The sequence below is a fragment of the Elephantulus edwardii genome, unplaced genomic scaffold (assembly GCF_000299155.1).
Source record: "Elephantulus edwardii isolate Elephantulus edwardi_28Jun2011 unplaced genomic scaffold, EleEdw1.0 scaffold00094, whole genome shotgun sequence".
NCBI lineage: Eukaryota > Metazoa > Chordata > Mammalia > Macroscelidea > Macroscelididae > Elephantulus > Elephantulus edwardii.
The window spans coordinates 5520300-5535642 of NW_006399844.1; the positions used below are offsets into that span (position 1 = coordinate 5520300).

Genomic DNA, 15343 nt, shown 5'->3' on the forward strand with positions numbered 1-15343 from the left:
CACAGCATATCCAAAGCCCAGCAAAGATGCCCAGTGCAGTTCAGCAGAAGGATGGTCCACTTGGGATTCTGCAGCCTGCCACCCCCAGGATGAGGCTGGATCAGTTCTGCCACTTTTCCTGAACCTCAAACACCATGCCGAACCCAAGTCACCTGGAAGACACTGAAGACCCCAGGTCTGAGTAGACGTTGGTCCTGGTCTCGTCATCAGGGCAAGGGCTGCTGGGAGCACAGTCCACATCATCGCCCTCCCCGTAGTCTTCAAACTGCTCCTCGTTGCTGATGAGTGAGGTGGTGGAGTGTGTGGAGAGGTCAGAGGTCGTCATGGATGGCGTGTGGCCCAGGGACCTGACGGTCAGAAAGAGGCCTGGTTAGGGAAGCTGCTGTCAACTAGGTCCCATCCACAGCTTGCAGCAGGGAAACTGGACCTTCCAGGTTACAGATCAGAAGACTGTTCAGTTTATATGTTTTCGGATACCTTTAAGACCCTATCTTAATAGGGAAATCTTACCACTGCCTAAGATATTCAGAAGCAATGCTACTTTGGAGTTGTGAGACCTTGGTTACCACATGAAAGCTGCAGTGCTAAATGATGGTGGTGGTGGTGGTTTTTGTTGGTTTTTTTTTTGGTTTTCATAGATAATTTGGTTAAAATCAATAGCCAGTGGTGGTGGTTGTTAAGTGCCATTGAGTCATAGACGACTCATAGCGACCCTATGAATGAAATACTTGAGCACTGTTCATAGAGTTTCTGAAGGCAAGCCGTTTCGGAAGTGGATGCCACTCTTGCTTGCAAGCTTGTCTTAATCAGGTAGCTCCACCAAACACCGTCCACCATGCGTAACCATTATCGCATTTGACATATCAGTGTCACAGTGTTCAGCATCACAGCAACCACGAGTTACTTCTGTACAGCAATGCACATCAATAAATTTCTTTACTAATAAATTAATAAATGACAGTTACTAAATCACAAATGAGGGAGCTCTGATGGCCTACTGGTTAAGGAACTGCACTGCCAACCCAAAGACATATGGTTCAAATCTACCAAGAGCTCCGCAGGAGAGAAATGGGCAATCTTCTCACGTGTGATTTACTGCCTCTGAAAACCTGCTGCAGGGTCAGCTATGAGTTTGCTCTGACCCAACAGTACATAACAACAAATTATAAAAAAGTGAATTAAACTACTGAATTACCCTATTAAGTTCACCAGTAATCCACTGCTGAGTTGATGTCAATCTAAGTGACCCTTGGTGTGTCAGAGCACAACTGTCTCCTGCAGGGTTTTCACTGGCTAATTTTGCCATGAAGCTCTAGTGGCCTCGTCTGTAGGGAGCTGTGCTGCCAATCCAAAGGTAGAGGAGCCTCTCTGATGGTTCGAATCCACCAGCAGCTCTATGGGAGAAAGATGGGCAATCTCCTCTTGTGCGATTTAGTTTCAGAAAACCCGCTGGAGGGGGTCAGTTGGGAAGAGGTTCTGACTGTACGGCAATGAGTTTAGACTTTTCAGGATTACTTTTCTTCTGAAAGGCCTCTCAGTATCCTTGGACTTACAAACTCTCAGATAGCAGCTAAGTGTATTCACTCTCGGCACAACCCAAGGATTCTATTAAGTTACATTAAGTTATCAATACTTGTTGAAAAGGTGGCAAGGAATATTGAATAGGAAAATATAAGCAAAAGGCTGGATGCAAATTTCCAGATGTGGTAAGACTGAATATGTAATGAAAAGTCTAACAAAGAAAAAGTAGGAAAAAAAAATTTAAAGTGGTGACAGGGCTTATGTTTGAGTGGTGGGACAATGAGCGACATGAATATTCTGTTCTCATATTTGGCATTTCTATGATTTCCTTTAACTGGAATAATGCTCCTTTTATAATGAAATTACATAAGATGAAACTAGTGAGATGTTGCTTTTGCTTTATCTGAAGTGGAGACCAGACACTAGAATTTCTGATGAGGTTAGTATCTAAGAACAAAGAGAAGAAGTACAATGCATCACCTGCCAAAATAATTTTCCTTTTGATTGTCATGTAGTAATTTCTGTGTATTATTACTCATGAATTGGGGTTTTTCCCAGCCTTGCTGGGCCGCCACCCTCAAAACCAGGAAGCTTGAAATAGTGAAAGAAAGAAGTACATAAACGGTTGGGGCAGAGGTTCTCACACAGTGCTTCTGAGGCAGCCTAGATTCCATCTCAGGATCCCTGTGGAAACGACTGACTACTCAAGATCAAGGCTCTTTCACACCCTCACCATATTTTAATCATTTAATTCATTTCCTTAGAACTTCAGGAAGAATGAATCCTGCTCTTTGGTTCTTTCTCTAGAAATTTTACTAAAACACTCTAGGTGTCCACTACCGGCTTGACTCCTGGTGAAAGATCTTCCCACAGCACAGAGATAAACAGCAAGTGCTCGGCCAAAAGGCCAGCGGGTCAGCTCTCCATGACCATTTGACTCTGGGCTGCTGAGTCACAGTAACAGCTGATGAACTTCCTCAATGAAGAAACAATTCCTCTAAGGGCCCCAATGTGAACATCATGACTCCTAGATGTATGGGAGTTTGAGAACCCCAACACCGAAAAAAAAAAAAAAAGGACTATCTGAATAATCATTTATCCTAATAAAATTTGTCATTTTGTAGGTAAAAATAATTTTAATTGGGAAGTTCCACAGGGATTCTGGGGTGTCAAAGGTTTAGCCTTCAAGAGGTCTTTCCTAGCCAATGATTAACTATTTATTTTGTGGGGAAGTATTTATTGTATCAAGGAGAGAGGATTAAGGCGGGATACAAGCCCCACCTTACTGGACATTTATCAAGCTCCTGAAACCTCTGGGATGTCTGTTTTCCAGCTATACTGCAACTTGATAGTCTACAGTGCTCACCAGTCTCTGCAAAACCAGCCTGCATATCTACCATCACGTGAGTCACTCTCCTGATGGGTCTGAGTCTCTGGAAGACCTTCCAGTGAACCACCGAACCCAGGGGACACAGAGGAGTGAGGGAACTGAACAAAGGAGGGACTGCCGATGTCAGAAATCATGGACCTACACAGCAAATCAACCGTTTGGGACGATGTAGACTCGGCACTTCTTAGAACCAATCTGCTGCTAATCTTAGTAGAATGAATACAAGATCAACCATAGTGAAGCTCGTCTCTTTTCCCTTTCCAAATCTCTGTGGGTTGTAGGTAACCATCACTAGGTTGCCACTCTCAGCTGCTATGGTTTCCTTTCTCAGCCATAATGGCACCTGCCTCTGTGACCCCCTAAGTCCAGTATCCTCTCTGAGATTAAGTGGGGGCTGTTTGGAATGGATCTCTTCCACCAACATCCAGCCAAAAGATGACGATGTTACCACAATGGTAAAAGCCATCCAAATATAATTTTTTTTAGTTGTGATTTGGCTGAAAGTTTACAGAACAAGTTCCTTAGCCTTTTTTTTCTTAATTCTTTTTTTTTTAATTTAAATTTGTTATTAATTTCAGTGAAAATTTACAGAGGCTTTGGATTTCCATTCATTCATTGTTGTAGATTTGTCCCCTCCCAAGGCTCCCCCCCACCAGACATTACACTCTTGGAAAAGTAAAAGAAAAGATTCTTTCATTATTTTACAAACCCTCCCCCAGGTCCACTCCACCATGTAGCCATCGCTCTAGACTCCTGTCATGACAGAAATACCTAATCACATATCTCTTTTAAACAGTTTTCTCCCTTCTCTGTTTCAGAGCAGCATACATTATTGAATCCATCTTACTCAGTCTCTCCCCAACCCCAAGGACAGTCCCATTCTACAACAGTGGCACCATGCAATATTTGTCTCTTTGTGACTGGGACATTTCACTCAGCATAATGTTCTCCAGAGTCAACCATTTTGAGTAATATTGCATGAGTTCCTTGTTTTTTAATGCAGCATAGTATTCCATTGTGCGAATATACCACAGCTTCTCTAGCCATTCGTTTGTTGATGGGCACTTAGGTTGTTTCCAACTCCTTGCTATTGTGAACAAAGCTGCAATAAACATGGGTGTGCATATATCTGCTTGGGTGTAGTTCCTTAGCCTTTTATAACAGTGGACTCGTACACTATTTGTTCTTTTGTGACTGACTTATTTCATGCAGCACAATATCCTCTAAGATTCATGCACATTATCTGCTGCTTTTTGAATTATTATTCTTTAAAGCTGCGTGGTATTCTGTTGTGCATATGACCATAGTTTATTCTCTCATCCATTGCTGTACCTTTGGGTGGTTTACCTTCTCTCTGCTATTGTAAATAATACTATAGGAAACATGGGTATACATATAACTTTGTGCTATAGCCTGTATTTTTTTGAATGAAAATATGACTTTTGAATAACATTTCTTACTTGGAGAGATCAGAACAGAGAAAATAGCAGAGTAATGTTAAGTAATTAAAATGATTATTAACTGCACCATTCAGAATTGCTTAAATTTTCTGGAATAATCTCTGCTAGGAAGTATTTCCCTGTGTATAGGTATGTGCATTTTACTGTTGTTTTTCATTTTTAGGTTTAAGTTTATAGAACAAATTGATTTTCCATTCAACAATTTATATACATTTTGTTTTGTTACATTAGTGCAATCCCCCCCAAGGTGACAATACTCTTTCTACTTCTTCCTTTTCATCTTGTTCTTTTTTCTATCTTCTGGCTTTGTTACTGGAAACACTGCTGCAAATGTCTCTATATGGTTGACTGTTTTAAGGAATAAATATTATAATTCATGTGTAAGTTTTCATAAAGCTGAGAGAACTCACAGACACTTTTGTAACTTGCCTTTAAAAAAATGTCCACTAAATACACCCATTAACTGTCTAAATAAAATGCCTGAACTATCCCTATTGTTAAGCATTAAGTTACCTGGGCTTTTACTATTTAAAATACTTATGAAACTAATGCCTTCAGTGCGAATCCCAAGCCTGTCACCTGTTCACTTCCTGGGGAGATGTTCTGAGAGCTGTGTTTCTGGGCCCAGAGGCCACCTGCTGGGCTTCACACTGTTTTAACTCACTTGTCCTCTGGCAGAAACAGGCCTCTGAGCCCCCCATCCTTTTCTTCAGCTGGACTCTCAACCAACACATCCAGGCTCTGGGTGCTTTCCATGGGACTGTCCATGTCCAACTCCTGTGGGCCCTCTGGTGGGGCCAGTGTCATTGCCTCTTCCTCGTCCTCAGGAAAGAAACTGGGATCCCCGGAGATGAGCTCGCCATCAGCAAAGGTGGGTCCTGGAACCTCGCTGCCCTGAGAAACAGAGAAGGGGACAGAATGAGCAAGGCCAGCTCCCAGGGTTCAGTGTTCTGGTGCAAGTGTGTGGACAGGGGTCCAGGTCTTGAGAACAAGCATAAGAATGCCAGAGTTTGCCTCAGGGGACCTTTCACATGGGCCAACGTGTTAAGAGTTCAGTTAGAGTTGACAGATGTCCCAGGACAGCCAGGTCTGTCACATTGTTTGGGCACCTGGTCAAGATTGATACCTTCAACACAAAGACTTGAGTAGAAGTCAAATGATTCCAAGAAGCTTTCTTAGTGATCAGAGAGGTAAAGATACAGCCACATTGAATGGCCTCCAAGGATAATGGCCTTGACCTATTAAGTAAGGACTGATGCAGCATAAAGTCAGGGAATTAATATGAACCACAATTTTCTCCTTCATAAACAGGGAATGGCAAAAAAAATCTTACAGGAACATCGGGTCCAGTAAAGAAAACAGTTCTTGTAAATACATGGCACAGTGACACCTCAATAATGAAATCATGACCATGGGATGTTAGCCTGGGAAGGCACATTTGGCCTTGGACACAGCTTCAACAATCCTGAGCAAGAACACCAGATCTCTAACTTCTGAACCTGGAGATGGGCTTGTTCTTGCTGGGTCTCCAGTGCCTGGCACATTGCCTGAGACAGTATACATTTGCCTGACCTTTTACTAAAACCATCTTATGGCAGAAAAACTCTAGTTTTATTCTAGTCTGAAAAGGAGGTCTTTGAAAACCATCTCTGAAGCTGGCTCACCAATCTGGGACAAGATACCTCCCCAAAGGTGCTGATTCCCACTCCCAAAAGGTCCATTTACTCCCAAGGTGCTGTGATGTGCTGCCCAGCTGAGAACAGCAAGGGCCTCATCAAAAGTGTTTCCCTCTCACCCCTGAGACTGTGAGAAGGGTAATAGGAAGGAAAATTTGGAAAGAAGATTAGAGACATCTCAGGGTCTCAGGAAGTTGGTAATTATATGGAGGTGGGTGACAGGTTTGGATCTGCATGCCTAGATGTGGGTGGTCACCCACTGCTCCTGACTGAGCAGGAAGCCTTTCTGGGAGTCAATCCCACCAGGAGGTCCCTGGGCCAAGAACAGATGGTGAGTGAGGAGCTTGCCTCTACCTGTGCCAAGACACCAGCTTAGTATCAGACAGAGAGATACCTCTGAATTTGGAGCCCAATGGGGTTTTGATCCTCTCTGGTGTTACAGTTCACAGGGAGTTGTGCTGTTAACACAAAGGCAGCGCCTTTCTGGGCTTTCAAATTCACCAGCAACTCCATGGGAGAAAAATGGGAAACCTCTTCCCATGCATCTTATAGCCTCAGAAACCCAGCGGATGGTCAGCTATGAGTTGGTTCTGACACAATGACAATGGGTCGGTTGGCTGATGCCTCCAGTAAGCTGTCACTGAACCAGTCCCACACTGCCCCACCCCCCCCATACACTGTTCCCCAATCCAGCTCTTCATCTGCAAGCCTGAAGCCACATCTCTACATCATCCTTTGCAGAAACAAAAGAAAGTCAAATTTATGGAGCAGCCACTAAGTTCCGAAGATGAAGTGCAGAGTGAATAAATATTCTCGTTAATGCTTCGTGAAAACTCTTCGGGATTGCTACTGTTGGCCCATTTTACTAACAGGATAATTGAGGCTCAGATAATGGAAGCAGCTCACTCAAAGTTCTCTAGCCAATTGGTACAGCCCATGACTGTCTTCAATTGCCACATGTCTGCTTTCAATGACAGCCCATTTCTGGATTGTCACAACTCAAAGACAATGAAAACGGAACTTTTTATCAGACCATATTATAAAATGCGGGCACTCTATCTACACTGGTAGCCAAGTGGCAAGAAGCTATGCTGTAATGCCAAAGGAACATGGTTTGAATCCACCAGCTGCTCTGCAGGAGAAGGATGAGCAATCTCCTCTCATGAGATTCACTCGCTCTGAAAACCTGGTCAGTTCCGACTCAAGGGCAAACAACAGCATCATCTACAAGGTGCTCTGGCTGGGTGGTTAGGAGTTACACTGCCAACCCAAAGGCACACAGTTTAAATCCACCAGCAGCTCTGTGGAAGATGGGCAATCTCCTACCGTGTGATTTACTGTCTCTGAAAACCGACTGGAGGGTCAGCTATGGGTCAGTTCTGACTTGATGGCACATAACAACATCTACTTCTATTTCCTGCCCACTTCCTGGGTTAGTGCACTCGATACCCAAGGGGAACAAGGCTGGCAAGGAAGGCCCTCTGAGGAGATCCAGAGTCAAGGAGACACTGAAGCAAGCACCTGGTCTACTTCTTCACCTGTAGACCTTGTGCCTTCCCAAAGTGGGTATTTCTTTTGAGCTTTGTCATACAGCCCCATGAACTGGCTTTCCTGGCTTCTTTTCTGCAGTTGACACAGGTTGCCCTAGGCAGTGTGGCAGTCAGTGGTGGGGCTGGGGCTGACACCTGGAGGGAGAACTGTGCATCCCCAAAGCTTAGAAGGTGCCCAGCACCATGTCAGCTGTAGAGCCACAGAACCAAGCAGAGAACAGCACCCATGTACTTTAGGTACCTGGCTTGACAACTCCTGTTTCACTAACTGGACACTAAGGCCCACAGACAGAGCTCCTGCCAGTCACCTTTTTCCACTGAGACATCCAACTCATGCGCACAGGTGGGAGCTTACCGGCCAATACCACCCACCTTCTACACCAGCATGCTGCATTCCCGGGCTGCCGGCCCACGCCCTGGAGTGGGAGCACTCACAGGCATGGCTGCAGGAAGGATCAGACATCCCCCAAGCATTTCCCTGGCACACAGGACTCCTAAGCCCCTTCTCAGATTTTCAGCCTCTTGCTGAGTACCGTCCACTTCTGCCTGAGTGCTCACATTCTATAAACTGTCCACTGTTTGTCAAGACAGAGATTATGTACCACCGTGTCTGACTGATATAGGGCAAAGATGAGGCTCAGAGCAGACAGGTGGTGTCTCAGGACTCTCTCTGTCTCAGCACAGAGAGACCGAAAGCCAAACTCCTGGCCCCTTAGCCTCCATCTCTCTCTCTCTCTCTCTCTCTCTCTCTCTCTCACACACACACACACACACACACACACACACACACACACGATTTTCTTTTCCAGTGAGTTGCCCGACCTACAAATACTTGCCCAAGGCAAGTGGAAACTTCAAAAACCATTACTAAGTTTCCCCCTAAATTCCAATTGTACAAAGACAGCTATGAGAAAGGCCACCATGTCTCTTGGGTTGTCCAGGACAGTACAGGTTTGAGCCTGTCCCTAGTTTGGCATTTTCCCCGGACCGTCGACATGGGGGCAGAAAGCCCCTGCATGCTTTGTGTGATTCTGAGCAGAGGCTGCCTAGATCAGCATAGAGAGGTTTTTGGGGAATGCAGAGAATTTAAAGTTTAATCACCTTGTGAGTGAAGAGGCAAATTCTGCTGCTGCTGCAAGATTCCAGTGGTGTTTAAGATAAATCCCAGGCTGATTCCTAGCAGCAGGGACTCATCCCCAGGCACTGGGGTACTTCTCAAGAGAGCTGGCTGCTTGGGGAGGGTTGGGGGGCAAGAGGGAAGAGAGAGCATATCCTCATCATCACTGGAGTTCACAGGCCCGTGAGTCTTTCCTTTGCTCTTGGCCACAATGTCAGCATCTGCATCATCTAACTCCATGTGCTGTGCTCTCCTTAGGGTGGAGGAGGTGGGTAAGATGCACCCTAGTCTCTGGCACCTACTCTGGTGGGATGGTGGGGTGAGGGGGGTGGAGAGAACCGGCCTCTTGAGAGAGCTATGTTTCCAGTATCCAGATGTCCATAAAACAACTACAAAAAAGACACTCCATTTACCCAGGAGTTATTCCTAGCACCCAGGACACACCCAGGCTTGGGACTCAGTGTGGTCTCTGAGATTTTCACGGAAAGGGGCGTCTGGTCTTTTGTATACCTTTGGGAGCACAAGACCCTTAGGACCCAGACTGGGCCTTCAATACCGAGCACCCTGTTCCCCTCTCCAACACCCATCCCCAAGCACAGGCAGTGACCGTGGGTAAGCCAGGCTGGGTCACCATCTTCCTCTCCCCACATGTCTTGCCTGTCCCTGCTGAGGGGTCCTGGGAGGGAAGGGCAGTAAGGTAGCCAAAGTTCCCCTCATGCCAGGCCCAAGAGACCCTTGTGAAGGCTGCCAGAGGGCACATGAACCTGAAGATTGGGGTCCAGTGCTGGCTGGTCCTGCCACTCACAGCCCTGTGATCAAGGGGAGGTGAATACCCGAGTCCTCACTTATCCATACAGTGGACTATTTCTACCACCTCAGGTGCTGCTGTAAGCGTCACGAACGGTCACACGAGCATCAGAGGGCAGGCAGCAGTGGGGGACCGAGTCCTGACTCAGACTCTCAGAGGGCTGCATGCTACAGTGGCTGAGCTGTCCCTATAGTCCACAGGGTCCTCCCTGGACAGCCGACAGGCTCCTCAACAGGCCAGAGGGCAGGAGGGATGACCTCCTCACAGAGGCTGGGCGTGGGGAATAACCGGAGGCCAGAAGTTTCTAAAGCTTTCTGAAATTTGAGGTTAGGGAAGCAGCCGTGGCCAGTCACTCTGGGAGGGTCAGGTGTGTGCCCCCAGCACCTGCCCCCACCTCCACCAGCTGGGGCTGAAAGGAGCTGGATATGGCTAGGAGCTGAGAGGCACCCTGTTTCAGTCTCCCAGGGCCGCTTCACTCTCAAGAGCCTCATCACACCTCAGCAGGCCCTGAAGTAATTTTTCCTCTGTTGGCTGCACAGGTGAAGTCCCTTTTCCCTCTGAATTTGATGGCAGCTGAGAAGGTCAAGATATTGAGGCACATGGGGGAGCTGTCTAAGCCGCAAGGGTGGCTGACAGCACCCCACTGTCTAGGCTCTTCAAAAGTGTGCACGGCAACTCATCTGGGCCTCACCCACCTCACCAACTCACACACGGCTACGGTGCATTTCCCTGGTAGCTGACCCTCTCATGACCATGAGGCATAGATCACCCACCAGCGTTTTCAGCCTCTCTGCTTTCTTGGGAAGCTACCGTCCAGATGGAGGAGGCAGCTGTGTAACTGCATAAATCCAAGAAATGGGCCTCAATCTGCCAGCCCCACCACAGTCCACTTAGGATACGTATAAAAAAGCTGTATTGATAAAAAAAAATTTCCTCCATTGATTTCAGCCTCCACTACTAAAAACAGATACCAACACAAAATTCAAAGCAGAAAATAATTTGGTTGTAAAAGGGCACTGGTGCTTGTTCACAGAACAGCTACAGTTCCCTGAGAGAGGAAGACCCTAAATGAGTAACCATGAGGTTTTTATGGCTGAACCCCAATGACCAACATAAAGAGGAACACATGTGCTATAGAGTGAATGGTGTCCCCAGGGAGTCCTGACCTCTGTACCTTGTGAATGTGACCTTGCATGGAAATAGGCATTGTGTTGTTCTATTTTTATTAAGGACGTCATATCAGAGTAAACCTAATCACTTCTGAGCAGTGTCTTTCACTACAAGCAGAACAGACATGGATACACACAGCGGGCAGATGCCATGTGACAATGAGGACAGGTGCGTTTACCAAACCCAGGCACACCAAGGAACACCAGCAGTGACCAGAAGAGAGTTCCCCTGGAGCTTCTGCCGGAATCTGGAATTCTTGCTTCCAGCCTTCAGAATTGCGAGAAGAGAAATGACTGCTCTTAGAAGCCACCCACTTGTGATATTTTTCGTTATAGCAACTCTGGGTAACTAAGGCGACATGGAAGGTGATCACCAGCACTTGCTGAACCAAGAGTGTGCAAAATCATGATGAGCTGGGCAGACACCCACAGAGCTCCAGACCCTGGTTCCAATTCCTGTGTGGCTCTCTGGCTGTGTGACCTCGGAGCAGTTATTTCATTCCTGCACCTCCGTGGAAAACAAAGATGAAAATACATGAGTGCACTGCCGTGGATAATCTATACAAGGTTTCACACCTTGCAGAGGCTGAAAGCACAGCAACGAGCAGACAGAGCAACAGACTCGTCAGAGGGACAGGCTTGGGCGGGGGTCAGGCTCTGCAAGTGGACTGGGTCCATATCTCGGTTCCACTACTTGCTTGTTCTAGTATTCAGTGCCTCGATTCCCCCATTTACAACTCCTGCTATACATCTGAAAGCTGGATAATGAATAAGGATGACAGAAGAAGAATCTATGCCCTTGAGTTGTGGTGTTGGAGAAGAACCCCAAATATCCCACGGATGTCCAAAAGTACACACAGATATGACTTGGAGAAAGAGCAGCCAGAGTGCTCCTTAAAGGCAAGGATGGCAAAGCTTTGTTTCACAAACTTTGAGCATGTTGTTAGGGGAGGTTATTCCTTGGAAACGGGCATCATGCTTGGAAAGGTGGAGGGTCAGTGAAAAAGAGGAAGACCCTTAATGACATGGATTGACACACTGACTGTGGCAATGAGCTCAAGTGTGCAGGGGATGATCAAGATGCCTCAGGACAGGACAAGGTTCAGATCTGTTGTTTATAGGGTCATCATTATGTGTTGTACTCAGCTTGAAGTTGTACATGTAAAACTTCATGTACAACAACATGAAGATGTCTGTTCTTAAGATAACAACAGCGAGCTGGTTCCTACTCTAATCATTCTGTAGACTGGCACATTCAAAGTACCCGACGATTCCAAAACATCACGCCCCTCACTGTGCCGTGGCAGCCCCTGGAGCCCTTTTGCTCTGACTGCACGCTGGCCTGGAGGTAGGCTAGGTGCAGCTTCTGGACACCAGGCTTTTACAAATCCTGAAGGCTGCTCTCTAAATGCTGAGTGCCTCCTTTCTCCCTAGAAGGGTCCTCTTGTGCCCACTCTTTTGGGAGTTTTTTCTCTCTGCACTTTAATTGCACCCTTTAATAAGTGTTAAGATGAAATGCTGCCTAGGGAAGGGAGTCCAGGAGGCTCCGATGTTCTGGCTCATCCACCCCCAGCCCTGGCAATGGCTCTGCTCCCCAGGCAGTAACTTGGAGCCAAAGAACAGCTCTGTGGGGACAAGGCGAGACAAAAATAGCCTGGGCGGGCACATCCCGGCTCCCCTCTCAGCGAGGCACCGGCAGGTACACGTGGAACTCCACCGCACAAGGAAATGGTGGTCATGGGGGAGGAGGGAGAGTGGACACAAGCCAAGCACTGTGGGCAAGGAGGCCCAGCCTGCTGCTTGGCCTGGGCTGAAAAGGGTGAGGTCAGGCCAGTGATGAGACCCCTCATCTCACCTCCAATAAGCCCAGGCTGAGGGTCTCACTGGGTCCTTCCCAAGAATGGCAGGAGATTCTGTTTATGGACCTAATTCATTGGTCCCAACACCTTCAGGTCCACGGTGCAGTATGGGGTTACCTGAGTGGGGATTCCCTAGTCTCATCGCAGTTCCTCACAAAAAAGGATCCTGGCAGCAGAGACCAATAAGCAATCCAGGCTGTAACCCAGGTTTTGGCTGCTAGCCTACCAACCCTAGCTCTGAAGCCTGACTCTGGCTCTGGAGATGGTAGGAGCAGCTTAAATCAGGGCTAATGAACTATTAGTTCAGCAAAGAGATGTCCAGCAGCCTCCTGAAGAGTCAGGATCTTGTCTGCTGAACAGCCCAGCTGGAAGTCCTTGGTTCGCCCCGCCTACAAGGACACCAAGTCACTGGGTTTATCACCAGGGTATCTTAGGGCCAGTCTCTCCAATCAGGATGCATCTGAGAGCCGGACATTGAATCAGGATGACAGGAGAATTGATACTTTTGAGTTGTGGTGTTGGAGGAGAGATCCCATCCAAAAGAACAAACAGATACATCTCAGAGAAACTGTAGCCAGAACGCTGGCAGAGCCTTGTCTCTCACACATTGTGCATGTTGTCAGGAGGCTATGCCTTGGAAAGGGACATCATGCTTGGAAAGGTGGCGAGTCAGCAAAGGAGAGGAAGATCCTCAACAAGATAGGCTGGCATAGTGACTGCAGCAATGAGCTCAAGTTTGTCAGAGGTGGTGAGGATGGGGACAGGAAAGGACAGGGTTCACGTCTGTTGTTCACAGGGTCGCTATGAGCTGTACCTGACTCGATGGCACCTAACAGCAGTCCTGGGGACTGACCTCACCCTGTGAAATCAAAGCTTGGCAGCCTGAGCTCCTTACTCTGGTGAGAAGGCTTTGGTCAGAAGGACTGAGCAGACCACTCCATTTCCATACTCTTAGCGGGGCCTGATCAGATCCCCTAGGTAGGAGAGGGAGCAAGATGACTTCCAGACTCTCCTCTCCCAGCCAGGGCCTCCAATATCCACAGGGAGGGGCGTACTAGTACTTCATGTCCACCTTTCAACAGGACTCATACTCCTGTTCCAGAAGCTTCTAGGAGCTGTCTCCAGACATCCGACCACTGTGCTCCACCTTCATCACAAGACAGGCTGCAGATCCCCGCAGGAACAACTGTTCCCCTTCGTGTGCACTAGCCTCGAGGAGGAACTGAATGACCCCATTTCACAGGTGTGAAGACCAAGACTCTCAGGGGGACTTTGTGTCATGCTGGAATTGGTAGCTAGCGGCTCCAGAATCTCAGGTTGGTACTCAGCTGAAGAGAAAAATAAAACCACGCTCATGTTTCTCAAGAACTCCACACTATTTACAGAAAATAAAAACAGTGGAACAACAAGTTCTGCTACTGAGCACATCACCACGCGGAAGTGGTGCTGAGCCCGCTGCCCTTCTTTCAATGTTGTAATCAACGCTCCCTCTTCTATTTAAAGGAATACATGTTTTAAGAGCTACATTATAAAAGGGGGGGGCGGTTAACAGACTAGACTGGAAAAGAAAGGAGTTGAGATGTCTCTCACTCATGCTACACACACTCTCCCCTCCACACCCTGCTGATAAATGTCACAGCCGGGTGTGGAGGGGGTGTGGGGGTGAGGGGCGAGGTGAGGAAGCAGGATGTGGCTCCCACAGGTCTTAGAAACAAGTTAGCTCTGAATAACAAAACTAAAGCCAACTCCTAATGGCTGGGGGCAAATCTCCAAAAGAGCAACAGAGCAGAGCTTAAAGTTATCAAGGGCTGTGAAGACAGAAATGTGTCCTCACATTTGTGAACCTGGCTAGTGAAGCCAATGATTTGCTTGGAAGCACCAATAAGTGGTGCTCCGAGGTAGACCCCACCCTGTTAAGTACCCACCAGGCACCGGCTAGAGATTGCGTGTCTGGGCGCCCAGTATGTCCAGCCTGTCTCCGAGGCGGCAGGGCCTTGCTCAGCTGGCCACAGAGCCTGAGAACTTTTAACATCCACCCAAAACTCTGGCCAGCTCCCGGTTCTCAAGTACATCTACTACCTTCAATGAAAGGAAGCTTTCCAGGAGCCCGCTGCCCAGGAGGGAAGGGCTGCCCAGGGCCACAGCCTGAGTGAGATCATGCTGGGAACAAACCAGGCAGTGTTCTGGCTCTGCACGTCCATCTAGGGGTGTTCTGTGGGCACAGGTGGTGCCCGAGTCCCAGGGGTGTGACAGGTGCCAACTAGATCTGGTTTCAGGTCTGTCAGTCAGCAAGCCAGATCCCTGACTGGGGCCAGGATGTGTCTCCGCTAGAAACCCCCCTGGTGGCTGGCTGTCCACCCACTGTCCTCCAGTGCTGTTTCCAGAAGCATGTCTGAGAAGGTGAGCCAGCAGCAGCTTTAACACGTGCTACTGAAACTCTAATCGTGTCAAGTCACTGCTGCCAAGTCAGAACCGACTCACAGCTGACCCCGCAGAGGGTGTTCTGAGGATAGAGGGCCCATCTGAGAGAGACTGAGGGATTAATTAACATCAAAATAGACTTCAAGATGAGACAGAGGAACATTTCGAAAGACAAAGCCACCAATTTAACCACACTCCTAAAGGTTTATGTAAAGAGCCCCAGTGGCACAGAGATTAAGAGCTTGGCAGCTAACTGAAAATTACAGAACCCCACTACCTACTTTGGTGGCCTAGTGGTAAGAAGCTGTGCTGCTGGAGATCCAAGATGGTGGTGGGGGCAGAGACAACATGGTGAGCTGTGGGAGCAGCAGA

The 15343-nt window shown here is 47.7% G+C and overlaps 1 protein-coding gene across 1 annotated transcript in view; it reads right to left on the bottom strand.

Moving 5' to 3' along the window:
* The window catches only part of RAB11FIP4 (RAB11 family interacting protein 4 (class II)), a 114727-nt gene that overhangs the window by 9830 nt on the left and 89554 nt on the right, over positions 1-15343 (bottom strand). Inside the window, 2 exon segments of the mRNA XM_006891068.1 lie at positions 153-347; positions 5036-5265. Coding sequence (XP_006891130.1) covers positions 153-347; positions 5036-5265 — 425 coding nt within the window.